General features: G+C 41.5%; 2 protein-coding genes across 4 annotated transcripts in view; one reads left to right on the forward strand and one right to left on the reverse strand.

Moving 5' to 3' along the window:
• Positions 1–3: 3 nt before the first annotated feature.
• Positions 4–3,616, forward strand: LOC105698455 (sorting nexin-6). Of its 2 annotated transcripts, none has more exons than XM_012422735.2 (10): positions 4–219; positions 324–403; positions 848–1,072; positions 1,144–1,265; positions 1,387–1,523; positions 1,652–1,959; positions 2,033–2,215; positions 2,679–2,742; positions 2,822–2,907; positions 2,986–3,616. In XM_012422735.2, the coding sequence occupies exons 2-10, from the start codon at positions 338–340 to the stop codon at positions 3,034–3,036; spliced, it is 1,242 nt and encodes a 413-aa protein (XP_012278158.1). In that variant the 5' UTR covers positions 4–219; positions 324–337; the 3' UTR covers positions 3,037–3,616. The 2 variants fall into 2 exon arrangements, with proteins under 2 accessions (XP_012278158.1, XP_012278159.1); XM_012422736.2 differs by having other exon boundaries at positions 5–219; positions 353–403.
• Positions 3,617–4,680: 1,064 nt separating this feature from the next.
• LOC105698456 (zwei Ig domain protein zig-8) overlaps positions 4,681–13,913 on the reverse strand; it is an 80,820-nt gene continuing 71,587 nt past the window's right edge. For both annotated transcript variants that reach the window (XM_023435050.1, XM_012422737.1), the window contains 3 exons: positions 13,585–13,792; positions 5,682–7,083; positions 4,681–5,510 (listed from right to left, as the gene is read on the reverse strand). In XM_023435050.1, coding sequence (XP_023290818.1) covers positions 6,974–7,083; positions 13,585–13,792 — 318 coding nt within the window. In that variant the 3' untranslated portion in view covers positions 4,681–5,510; positions 5,682–6,973. The remainder of the gene's footprint in view (positions 5,511–5,681; positions 7,084–13,584; positions 13,793–13,913) is intronic.

A 13,913-nucleotide genomic window follows, 5' to 3' on the forward strand; every position in this document is an offset into this window, starting at 1 on the left:
CCATACAGCTGATTTGTCAAGGGTTTACCGCAGTCCCGAACACGAGACGTCATGATACATTGATCTTCGACACGTGCAATTATTTTTCGTGTAGCTTCCTGACCCGAGGATCAATCGCTAGGTGTGATCGGTACGCATTATTTGGCGAAATCGTTTGTCAACGACCGATCGTTTTGGCAGTCGGATTGTGTCAAAAAGACGCCGTTGGACGCCATGATGGTAGGTGGAACCTGTTATCGTTTGCCAGCCGGTCACGTTATATTTTCCCTGATTGCTCGATAAATTTGCCCTGTACTTTCCAAGTTTGATTGAAACCTTTTTAGAGATCTTAAGCGGTATGAATATGTTGCAGGACGGAATATGTGACCCCGTCGATATTTTAAACAGTGTACCTGCCAAGAAGGTAAGCAGGTCTTTGCTTGAAGCATTGCAGTGTGATAGAGTGTAACTAGGAAGTCTCAAAGTACATTTAGGCCTCGTATCGCATGATTCATATGATATTTTGATGTGAATTTGATTTTTTGTATTTGGTGATAAAAGAGGGTTCTTTTTAAAAATATAGAGTACGCTGCATTTCAAATGTCTGATTTTATAATATGGAGTAAGGATTGAATGATCATTGTATACTAACTAGGGTTTTAAGTCTGTTGATGGCTTTGGAAGTAAGGAAACGATGATAATATTGTAAAAGTATATTCATTTATAAGAAAATTATGTTCGAGTGGTTTTTTAAAAGCTGGAAAAGAGGAATGTATGAGGTTAAGTGTGCGTACATTGTTGGTCGTGTGCATTTGGTATTGTCGTTTCATTTGTAGTTGCCTCTTGAAGTAATATCGATTATTTACAGACCTTGCAGAACATTCAACCCGAAACGATAGACTCCTCTGATAAATCATTACAAGTAGATATCTCAGATGCACTCAGTGAAAAGGATAAAGTTAAGTTTACTGTACACACAACTACTACGATGACTGAGTTTTTAAAACCAGAGTTCCAAGTTGTTAGGCAGCATGAAGAATTTGTATGGCTTCATGATCAGTTTGAGGAAAATGAAGAATATGCTGGATATATTGTAAGTTATTTAAAGTCTCTATTGGCTTTTTATGAATGAAACAGTGGTCAATTTATTGTTGTGATACGTAGATACCACCAGTTCCTCCAAGGCCTAATTTTGATGCATCTCGAGAAAAATTACAAAAATTAGGAGAAGGGGAGGGTGCCATGACTTGTGAAGAATTTAAGAAAATGAAACAAGAACTTGAAGCGTGAGTTATTTCCAAATCCCAGTTTAACTATTATGCCTCTAAAAAGATAGCATGAGGAATTTAGGTGGTATATGACTATTTTGCATTGCATAAATAAAAACACATGAAAATTTACTTTCAGAGAGTATCTTGCAACGTTTAAAAAGACAGTAGCCATGCATGAAATGTTCCTGACAAGGCTTGCTCATCATCCAGTTTTTCGAAACGACCATAACCTCAGAGTTTTTTTAGAATACGATCAAGACCTTCGTGTTAGAGGTATGTGATTTAAATACATTTAGCTCTATGAACATATATAGATGTATTGAAAAAACTAACAAGCGGAATTTCTAAATCAAAACTGCTAGAAATGCAACAGGTTAATAAAATTTCACTTGTGTGATTAGGAAAAAATAAAATGGAAATGTTCGGTGAACTAGTGAGGTCCTTTTCAAAAACTACTGACGAGTATTACCTGTCGGCTACAGTAAAGGATGTCAATGATTTCTTTGATCAAGAAATGACATTTCTTCAGCAATACCACCACAACCTAAAAGAAGCGACAAGTCGTGCGGATCGTCAAACAGCAAAACACAAAGATGTGGCAGACTCTTATATAAAGATTTCTTCAAATCTTCTACAAGTAGCTATAACAGATGGTGGAAAGTTAGAAAGTTTTTTAACAAAAATTGCCGAGACATTCGAAAAGATAAGGGTACATTATCCTTGCTATATTGGTATGCATTTATTGTAATTTATCTACAGATACATGTGATACTTCTTTTTAGAAAGTTGAAGGTCGTGTTGCATCTGATGAAGATTTGAAGCTGTCGGATACTCTTCGTTACTATATGAGAGATACCGCTGCAGCCAAACGATTGCTCTTCAGAAGGCTAAAGGCGTTACACGCATATGAAACTGCCAATCGTTCTCTGGAGAAGGCTCGTGCCAAAAATAAGGATGTTCATGCTGTAAGTGAGTGCATTTATTCTTACCCATTCCCGTGTACCTCTAATAAACGATTCCATTTTTCTTGCTTCCAAAGGCATTGGAAGTTGCTGAGGTCTGTTGTCCTTTACATACGCATTGTGCTACGCCTGTGTATTTAGTCAGAGTGATCTCGAAATTTTTGTAGCCTCTATCGGTGGCAAATTGATTATTTCTATTAATGTTTCTCACGAAAAGCCCTTGCGAAAATATGCATCTAGAGAGCATAATTCTTTTTTTTCTCAAACAGGACAGTTATCTATTTTAATTTTTGCTACGGCTTAGCATAAGCATTCATAATTTAAAAGGCATTGCATGATGGCGAACTTGCATGCGCAATTAAACGGACATATGTTACCTATATACGATTTAATTGATGTCAACAAATTTTTGAGATAGTCTATCAAAAACTTCATGATTTGGAAGGAACATTTTTCTTTATTTAAGGCAGAGCACGCTCAAACGGAGGCATGTGAGAAGTTTGAACAAATGTCTGAGAAGGGAAAAGAAGGTGCGGTGTACTTCTCCATTAATTCTAAATTTAATATATCATACGTACCGTTATTTTACAATGTCAACGATTTTTATAGAATTAACGGACTTCAAAACTCGCCGACTCGCTGCATTTAGGAAGAACCTCATTGAGTTGACTGAATTGGAAATTAAGCATGCCAAGGTAAGAATTTCCTTACGGTAGATATAGTTTGTAGAGAGGAGAAGGGAAGCTAACATATTTAACATTAATAATCGTTAGGCTCATGCAGAATTGCTCAAAAAGTGTTTGTCCGATCTCCGGGAAGAGTGATCCCCTCAAACGTGATCGCAAGTACACCAATCAAGTGTAAACCAGCAAGTGAAGATTTATTTAACAAAGCATATTATGATAATATTGTAAAATATTCTATTTTTTGTTATCTCTAGCTCTAGCACGATTACGAACGAATGATCATATTATTGGCTGCAATGGGGTTTGGACGTGGAAAATGGTTGCAACTAATTTTCTAGATTTTTTCAAGCTGTAAAAACTACTGCAAGCAATGGTTATTGAGAACGCTTATAAAGTAATCTTTTCTTAAATATTTAAGAATTATTACCTTTTCTCACATATTATGAATTAAGCGTCTTTCGGTTGCAATCCTTTAACAAGGTTTCAGATGTCTTCGACCCCTTTGTAGTTTAAATTCAATAATCTGTTATGTTTACGTTTATAACTTAAGGCCCTTTATATTGTATAAATGTATATGTATATACATACGAATGCGAACGATTTACTTTCCCTTCATACAATTTTAACAAATAAAATAAACGGAGGCCAAAAATATGAGGGATTTGTGGAGTTTGCGGTGTAGCAAGGTGGAGGTATTTAATAAACACGATGCCATATATATTTATTGAATCGAATCACTCCTTCTATATTACGTGATCGCAGACATATACTGAAAATTTGTTAAGTAGCAAGTATCTCGTAATCCTTTGAGAATCCATTGGAAATTCCGTAATTCACCACATATTATCAATTATCTTAATGTTAACAGAGCCTGTACGTACACGTATATGTACCAAAGGTAGAGTATGCGATTCTAAGCGCATTTATCGAATCTCGGAAATCGCTTACTCCACCCTATATATAATCTTGTAATCTTATTTAGTTAATCAATTGCATTGCAATGTAGAATCGTATTAACCCATTGAGTTCTCGCTATAGAAAATACCTTATTTCACGTATATCGAAGAATATGTTCTAATGGATAAAACGATAAAATCAGAGCTCGTGCCGCGCGTAAATCAAACAGAATTCCGGGAATCTAGATAACAGCGATCCGCGATAAAGCGTGAAACTGCATTTCATCATTCCGCGAATCGGGATTTCAGAATTTGCTAATCCAATTTTTTAATCCCGGCCATCCATTAGTTCTAGGAGAAGCATTCGCCGAAAAGATCAAAGCCCTAGAATACCCATTAAACCCCGACCCTTGAGTCCCCTTGAGATTTATTATACATTTCCTTTGTCTTTCGCGTACCGACTGTTCTCGTATTGACTAGAAAGGACAGTGGCGACAGTAGAACTGGCTCTCTCATCTCTATGACGATTTTTTCTAACTTTCTTACGTACTCGCGCATGCGTACACTCATTCACTCGATACATCCTTTGAGAGAACGTTTATTTATTAACCCCCTTGCACCCTCTGACGCGCTTTCTGCCCCTGGGATTCGCGTGCGCTTAAATTATTTACTCAGGTTCACGATAAAACTCTGAGCAACGTCGTTAACGATATACACAAAAGTACATCATGCTTATATTACATACGTGCTTTTCAAATTATTTCCACCCCCTAACAGTCACGCTCCTCGGACGAGGAGTCGCGAAACGTTATGTCGATCTTTATCAATGGGATATGAGCAAAAGTGTCGCAGATTTATACAATTACGTTCCATCTAGCTCTACATTACAGTCGCCGAGCGATCGTTCGCTGACTTTGGAAAAATCACGCGGTTCGATAAAAATTTAATGCTACAAGGGTTTACGGGTACTTCGGATTACGTGATTACCCGCGAATAACAATAGGCGCTTTTTGTCAAATATCGGGCGATCGAATCATTTGCTCGATCGACGATCACTTTCGCCTAAAAATGCAGCCTGAGCGCCTCGGACAAAATACCTGGAACTTTGCGCTCGTTCGTTTCTCGTCTTTTAATGTCGGACTAGAACCGTCGACAATCGAATTCAATTAAATGACTTCGAACATAATCGCATTTCATCCACCAGTCCGCACAAAGAGGGTCGTCCCTTGTCGGGGCATCTATTTACTTCCGGTTTCGTCTCGGTTCAGGCGAAACAAAGTGTCGTCCCGGTATCTTCGAATAGATCCCGCGATCGGGGCACAAAGGGAACCCTTTGAATTCCCGAGGTCGAGTCGTGCAGATCGATTCTCGCCTGCATCAATCTGGCCTGGAATTGGATCGTTTTCTGTCTAATGTCTCTCGCGAAACCCTAACATCTAAACTCGCTCGATAAGATTCCTCGCTGGGGGGAAACGTATCGACGCCTTATCTCGAAAAATGGCCGAGTAAAGTGGACCCTTTCTGTGAACGCTCCGGAAAAAGAAGAGATCGTTTATCCTGCCATAACGTAAAAAAAAACGTCAACGCGTACAAGATTCTAGTGGAATTCTATGGTGATATTTACTATCGATCGCGAAGTGAGGATTTGAATTTCGCGCTTTAGGTGCGCGCGAAGTTGCGTACCCACGACGAGAAACGACCTAACGAATTCGTTACCTTTTCTCGAGAAAGAGATCGTTTTTTCCTGGTATAACGTCAAAAAGACGTCAATGTGTATAAGATTCTAGTGGAATTCTCTAGTGATATTTACTACCGATCGCGATGTGAGGATTTGAATTTCGCGGTTTAGACGCGCGCGAAGTTACATACGCACGACGAGAAAGTTACCTTTTCTCAGGAAAAAGAAGAGATCGTTTATCCTTCTATAACGTAAAAAAAAAAACGCCAACGCGTACAAGATTCTAATGGAATTCTCTAGTGATATTTACTACCGATCGCGATGTGAGGATTTGAATTTCGCGATTTATACGCGCGCGAAGTTGCATACGCACGACGAGAAACGGCCTAACGAATTCGTTACCTTTTCTCGAGAAAGAAATCGTTTTTTCCTGGTATAACGCCAAAAAGACGTCAACGTGTACAAGATTCTAGTGGAATTCTCTAGTGATATTTACTACCGATCGCGAAGTGAGGATTTGAATTTCGCGGTTTAGATCCGCGCGAAGTTACCCCTAACGAATTCGTTACCTCTTCTCGAGTGGCCAGAGACGCAATTAAGGTGCCAATTCATTGGCGTCTACTGGATTCGTAGACGTAGCAACTTGTAGTAATATTTGTTGCCAGACTTTCCGGAATTTAGATCATCAAGCGTCAGATCGAGATCGACGCTGCAACTCCTTTTCGCGGAGTCTCTGGCGACGTCACGAGTGTTTGCAAGAGAAGTCGGCAGAGTTTCGCGCCAAATACATACACACCTACATAGGTCTGTATGCGCGATATGCCACTGACTCCTTAACGCAAAGTTCGGGCATGAAGTTTTAAGAATGAATATCTCGGCATCTAAGTTTTTCGAGTGATTTACGACTGAGATACACGTATCAAAATGTTTTTCGCAGATGTTTTATGACTACGTCACGCTCGATTTCAACGTTGAGTTGACGCTAATGAAAAGGTACCGTTAGATGCAATCGAACCGCAATCAGATCTTCGCAACTCCGAGTTATCGCTTCCTCGCAGATGCTAAATTTCTCGATAAATCGGTCGGATATAGTTCTTACTTCACTGTAGGACTATTTTCATGGTGACGCGGTATTCCTGTCTTCGCTCGTAAAAAGAAGGATTTCTCTCGATAGCACGTATTTTACCTTTTCCGACGAAGATCTCACCTCCGATGATCCGAGGGTACGTAAAGTAACGTTATATGGGCCGTTATATTTGTATACATGAGTTCCGACGTCACAAAGCATCCCTCGATGTCGGGGAAATCTCGTTTTTAAGTCTAGGGCGAGCCTTTTTATTATTAGGAATATGTACATCATTACTCGCAGGCATGTCGGGCCGCGGTGGGCGTTCGTGACGTCGTAACGATATCTCGCGTATCTCGCGCTCAAAAAAGTACCTATCTACGTATCGTAATGGAAACAACGACACAATAATGGGTATTTCCTGGCGACCGGACTTTATCGCGTTAGAATTAAGCTAGATGTAACGAGCAGCGTCCACCCTGCGTGTCCCAAGAGCCTCTTCGATCCCGAAGTCTTCCGACGCAAGATGGCGGCCATTTTGTCCCCTGGAAAGGAGAAATACGTTTTGATAAATCGATGGATAAGGAGGTAAAAATATTCTTAGCGTGATATGGGCCGATTGAAATATATGGGATATAAAGGCGCGGACAGACTTGCGATGTCGGCGCTCAACGCAATCGCGTTCGCGACGGTGACAGTGACGGACATGAATGTGTTCTTGTTACTCACTTGCGGCGCCATATCTGTAGAGAGGGCCTCTATGTTCGCCACTGTACACGAGGCGAACATAGCGCGGTTGTAAGTCTGTACGCGCCGTAAGGGGATGTGTGGGTGTACTGAATCTTTTCAAACTTTACAACGCGAATAAGGAGGCTATATGGAAGATTCGGACACCCATGAAATTATAATTTGTTACTTATAAATCTGTTTGTAGATATTTTTAAATCATACAAAATAAAATTTCATGGGTGTCAGAATTTTCCTTGTAGCCTCTATGTTCATGTTGTAAAGTTCGATGTGTAGAAAAGTTTCATGAACTATTCATCTTTCAGATATCAGTTTCATATCCCTTTAAGGTGATGTGAAAGGGTCATTCTCCATACATGAAACATCAAAATATTTATATAATTTTTTTCCAAACTGGGTGCATCGAATCATTTGAAATATCAGCACGTGATTACGGAGACCCCGAGGAAGCACGCGATGCTCGTGAAATTTCATTTTTTACAAATAAATGTGATTTTGGTTCTAGTCTAGGCTAAATAAGAAAAAGTTTCTTTTTGAAAAATGAAATTTTACGAGCATCGCGTTCTTCCTTAGGGCCTCCATAATCTCGTGATGAAGTTTCGAATGATTCGGTGCACCTAATTTGGAGAAAATTTTTATAAATATTTTGACTTTTTGTTATGTAAATTTGACATTTTCATATCACCTTAAAGTACTATACGTTACGTATAGTCTCGTCGCGTTACGATTTCGGCCCTTTTTCGCGAACGTTGGGTTATATGGAAATTCTGCAGAATCCAGAGAGTAACGTTTGTATAAATATTTTTACTTTTTGGTACGTAAATATGACACTTTCATACCATCTTGAGGTACCGTACGTTACGTATAGTCGCGTCTCGTTACGATGTCGGCCTGTTTTCGCGAATGTTGAGTTATATGGAAAATCTGCAAAATCCAAAGGGTAACATTTGTATAAATATTTTTACTTTTTGGTATGTAAATATGACACTTTCATACCATCTTGAGGTACCGTACGTTACGTATAGTCGCGTCTCGTTACGATTTCGGCCTTTTTTCGCGAACGTTGGGTTATATGGAAAATCTACAAAATCCAAAGGGTAACGTTTGTATAAATATTTAGACTGTTTGGTATGTAAATATGTCACTTTCATACCATCTTACGGTACCGTACGTTAAGTATAGTCACGTCTCGTTATGATTTCGGCCCTTTTCACGAACGTTGGGGGTTATATCGAAAATCTGCAGAATCCAGAGAGTAACGTTCCAGGGCGTACGGGAAACGAGGCGCTGATGTGGATACAGCACGTAGGGTGTAACTTTAGCGTGCACTTTAAAAAGGGGGTTGCCACCCTTCCGCAACGGAGGAATAAAAATTCCTAGGTCGTTGTCATTATTTACGGCGGTCGGTTAAAGCGCGAGGAGAGCGAGCCGCTTTTTTTCCTTTTGCTTTGCAAATATTACCAAACACGATAGTATTTATTGGATTCTCTTTACGTCCTCGATCCATGCGGTGAACATTCCGCTTTTCATTTTTGCCATTATTTCCCCGCTCGGACAGTCTGGATTTTAAACCGATCGTTTAATTCAACGACGCGAAGCCAAAGATAAAAACTCGCGTGTCGGTTTCGCGACAAATACGTATCTGCAGGGAATTCCGGCGTATCTCGTTTCTGTGAATTTTACCTGGACGGAGTTTTTGTACTCGTTAAGTCGGCGGAAGGAAATATCGTTGCCGGGTAGATTCGGTTTCCAGATTGCGGGGTTTTAGAGTTTGCTCGGCCGATTCGGGGCTCTCGTGCGTGCCCTGTAAATTCGTTTAATTCGCCGCTTTTGCCAGGGACACGATAAAGTCCCCAGTTGTTCTTGTCCGAGGAATCGTTACCATCACGAGAGCCGAGGAACGCGACGATAATTCGATACACCCGTTTTTGCTCGAGCCTTTGTTCGTACACCGACCAGGTGGACATTGTCTCGGCTTAAGTGAATTCGTCTCCTCGACAAGTACGGTATTTACCAGCGCGATATCGAGACCTCGAAAAGTCGCACTATTTCGTCTCGCTTTAATATCATATTTCTCTCTCCTGCGGAAATATACGGATTAACTGTTTTCCTAAATACTCCCTCGAGCTTCGAGTTTATCTAATTTATACAGAGAGTAAGATAATTCGTAGCCCCGATTTACACGTCGCTATCGTTGAAAATTGCGTCTAACAGTCCCGTAGAATTTTATTCTCCTACGGAGCATAATTCACCTGTAATTATTAACCGAAAAGTAGCTGACCAGATGATGCGATTAGCGGAATGAGAATTTGAGAGCGCGTCGCGTTATCTCGCTCGTGGACTTTAGAAATATATGAACTGCGCACACCTAATTACTCTCTTGATATTCTTGATTAAAGAGGACGAACAAGGGAACATCCTTTCTGCCATTCTTTCTTACTTTTAGCCTGTCCATGATCCAAGATCCAGGTCCGAGATCTTGAAGTAAGTTACTGGAAATCGTATCGTGGACATGGTTGACTTGGATGTGAAACTCGGAGGAAAATCTCGGACGAAAATCTCGGATGAAGACTGCATCCTATCCCAGTTTTGCATACTAACCGCGAGCTTCATATCATATCCAATACCGAGCTGCGTCCCATATGTTATATATAACTTCATTTCATACACTTGATTATTGCGCTCTCTGGTTGCATTTAAGTGCGAGAAACTTGAGCCGAAAACTCAGTCCGAGTTTTACCATCGTGGACACAGGCTCTTAGTCTGTCGCCAAATTGCGATGTACAGTTGTTTTGCTCAAAACTAGAGGAAAAGAGAAAAAAAAGGAGAGAGCCTCCATTATTTTCTCTCTCAAAGCGATTGCCTTCACCCTAAGATCGGCGTTCGCAGTCCAAACATCCTACGTCGACGGTTAATTCGCATTTCGCTAATTGTCGCTCCTGTTTGGTTATTTCTCAATGAACTGCCCCAGGCAAACTATGCATCGTAGAAAAAAAATATTTTTCAGGACTCTTCAAGTCTATTTTCAAGAAGAATAGCGTAGCCACGAATTTTGTTACACCCTGTACAGGACGTTTTCCTTATATCGAAGAAAAGAAAAATGAAAGAAAGTGATGGCTGCGAGTGTCGCTCGATTTTGATCGTGGTGTCGGCCGGTAAAATCAAGTTGACGCTGATGTCAGGGCATGCGGATCCGCTTTATCGGGTGTACTTAGCAAATTACAGAGGTACCGCGAGAAACGAGCGACGCAAACTCCGAGAGTTCCCACGGAAAAGAAACCGCTTTGGATGGCAAACCGCGTAGTAGGGAAGCCAAGACGAGCACTCGAGTTCCTTCTTAACTTCTCGCTTTAAGGTGAAGTGAAACACGTCGAGGAACTTGACCAACGTCGATAAAGATGATTTTTCTAAATGCCTACGTTGCCGACGTTCGTTTTTATATTGACAGCTGTGTCGAATTACATTGAATATTGTACCAAATGGCATACTCCACCTGTCGTTTTCGTACAATAAATATCAAGAAATCGAAGTAAAACTGCAGAAATCCTCTGGATTCAAGCTTTCTGGGGCCCTAATTGACTGCAGAAGGACACCCTGCGCCATCTGTGATTTCCAGATCAATTAAATTTTCACTCCGAGACCTCGTATTACCATCGTTTTAGCATAGAAGCGCATACAACACTTTTTTTGCTCTTATCCCGTTCAAATGCGAGTTTATCGATTACCAGAGTGTTTTCTAAATTGTTGTAAAATTGTCCTGACCCTTTCGATTCTCATATCAGAGCCTTCGATAATTGTACATTGATCGAAATATGAGAGCTCGACGCCATTTTGGTTCTGGTCTGGGCTGTTAACAAATTTTGTTAAAAAATCCAAATTTTGAATGTGTCAAGACAATTCTGATTAGGAGTGACGTGTCAAAGTTTCGGACAGTTTGGTCTAATACCCTTAAAAAAAAGTGTTGTATTCGAATCGACTGATTTGAAGGGTGTTTCACTTCACCTTAATTCCCTCGCCACCGTTCGCAACTCGCAACTCCCAAATAACGAGCGGGAATTACTTGCCGGCATCATTGCGAGGATATCAGGCTCCGATTTAACGAAGGTATGCGATTTCGGAAATTCGGCACCGGGAATGTAAATAAATATTCATTGCGAACGTTGCGCGACCCGTAGTCGGAGTGGAGTTGGAACGAGGATCGAAACGAGAAAGAGGAACACAAGGAGAGCGGATAACGAGCGAGATTAAGGAGAAACCAAAGTTCTTTCTGGCACGCCTCTTCCGGCGTTACGGGCGTCGCGTGTCGGGAGTAAACTAGACCACACTAAATGTCAGTCTACGTTGCACGAAGGGCAAGGTGACCAAAAAGCCTCGTTCCAATTCCTCCTTTTTACTTGTACCGTTGGTGTCTGCTTAATTCAGCGCTAATCCAGTTTCTCGAGTCACGAGACCCGGGGCCAGAAGTGCCGGTTCTACTAATAAAAACGTTAAAAAGATTCGGCTCCCCTTATCACGGAAGCACGAATACATCACTACCGTCTAATTACCATGCGGCATGATCCCGGTGCGAAGGGATTGTTATAAGAAGGAAAAGGAACAGGCCTTCAGGGCGATCTACCGAAATTCGATAAATGCCGATAAAATTCGCGAGATATCGAAACGGCGTACGTTAAGGTTCGCGGAAATATCCCATGATCGATCGATTCTCTTTAGCGCAGAGTGCAAACAAATGGATGCGATGCCGAGTGCTTGTACTCGCGGAATACAATACTCGATGGACATCTACTCCGAGGCCCTGGATCAAACAGGGAATAATATTCCGAACGTGCGAAACTATTTGACCGGACATTCGGGATATGGCGGCCGCCCATTTTAAATTTTGACCACACCGAAATTCCGCCGAAATTCCGCCGAAATTGCGCCGAAAAACCGCTCTCGTGGACCAGTGTTTCGGAAACATCGCGTCCATGTCGGTAAGCGCGATGTAACGCTTCGGCTCTTTAACGTTATTGATCCAAATGCACAGACATCTACCCGTCTGCCAAATGTTTGTCGGCATTAAAGCACCTACCGGGCGTACGTAATCCCTCATTAGGATCAAATTAATCCGGAGAAATGACGTTTTCGGTAACTTTATCCCGGGCATCCCGGCAGTTGCGAATTTCGATTAAATCTGCCGAGTGTATCCCAGAAACGAGCGATCTCGTTTGTGGGGTTAATTATTACTCCCTTCTGGCGTTTTCGCGTTCGTAGCTTATCCCACGTTTTCGGCATGCCCTCCGTTTTTCGAGCGGTCAAATTTCTATCGCTTTGCCCTTGTATCACGATGTCGCGACAGGTGTAGATTCAGCGAACGCGAAATCTAGCCTGGGAGGGATATCGATATATAATACATGGGGATAGTTTCGCCTCGACGTGTCGATAGACCGGCGCGAAAATCGGCACTTTCCAGATTTTCAAGGCGATAACCGCGAGGGCCGCTGATATTTCGAATGATCGATCGCTAAACCAACCGGGGAAGGGTGGAAAAAGGAATTTAACGTTTCCACGGTGCCAGCCTGGAGATGGAGCGTTTTCGCGATTCCAACGGTGATAACCGCGAAGCTCGAGGATACTTCGATCGATCGAAAACGTAACGTAAACGTAGCTAACTCGAAATTGAAATTTGGAATCCCTGCGCCATATTTATGATTTTTAGGGGACCGATCTTTCAAGGCGTCGGTTCTCGATTAGATTTAAAGGGATATCAAAGTGGTATCAGAAGGATGAAATCGTCTATGAAACCTTTCGTCGAGCTGGGTGTACCGAATTTTAAGAGATTTCACCGCGTGAATAGGAAGGCTCTAAAAAATGTTCCGACACCCATGGATTTTAATTTTCTCAAAATTATGTATAAATGTTTAAAACTTGTGTTCAATGTTTCACCTTAAGTTACATGAAAGTGGCATCTGAGGGGTTAATCGTTTATGAAAGATTCCTCCGAACTGGGTGTATCGAGTTGCTTAAAATTTCACCATATAAACACGAAAGCCCTAAATAATGCCCCAACACTTGTAACATTTCATTCTTTACATGATTATTTAACAAAACGTTCATAAAAATAAAAAAAAATGAAATTTCACGGGTGAGGACTTTCCTTAGAGCTTTCGTATACCTACAGGTGGTAAAATTTCAAATCACGGAGTTCGGAGAAAAGTTTTATAAACGAGACTCTCGGATGCCACTTTCGTATCACCTTGAGGGTCGAGTATTCTGTGTTTAATTGCTATTTAAAAATTGGTCAAGCCGGAGATACTCGCCTTCGGTGACGAAGACGTAGATCGAGGCCGGTTTGGTGTTGGAGGCGCTGCAGGTGTAATTGCCCGTGTCCGACTCGACGGCCTGGCGAATGGTGAGTCGGCTCTCCGTAGGTCCTGGTTCGGTTTGCACGGTCACGCTGCACCGCGTATCGTGGTTTATCATCCGGTTATTGTGGTACCAGAATACGTATTGCGGCGGCGTCGGGCTCTGGAGCAGAATCGAAACGACAAGGAATGGCGCAGAGGTCGATTCGTGCGCACCTACAGCTAAGACTCTTACATATTTATGAATCCCCGCTAAGTCTGCGACCGACGCAAAATCCGTCAAG

This window comes from Orussus abietinus, unplaced genomic scaffold, assembly GCF_000612105.2.
Source record: "Orussus abietinus isolate OABI.00-Male unplaced genomic scaffold, Oabi_2.0 scaffold62, whole genome shotgun sequence".
Lineage (NCBI taxonomy): Eukaryota > Metazoa > Arthropoda > Insecta > Hymenoptera > Orussidae > Orussus > Orussus abietinus.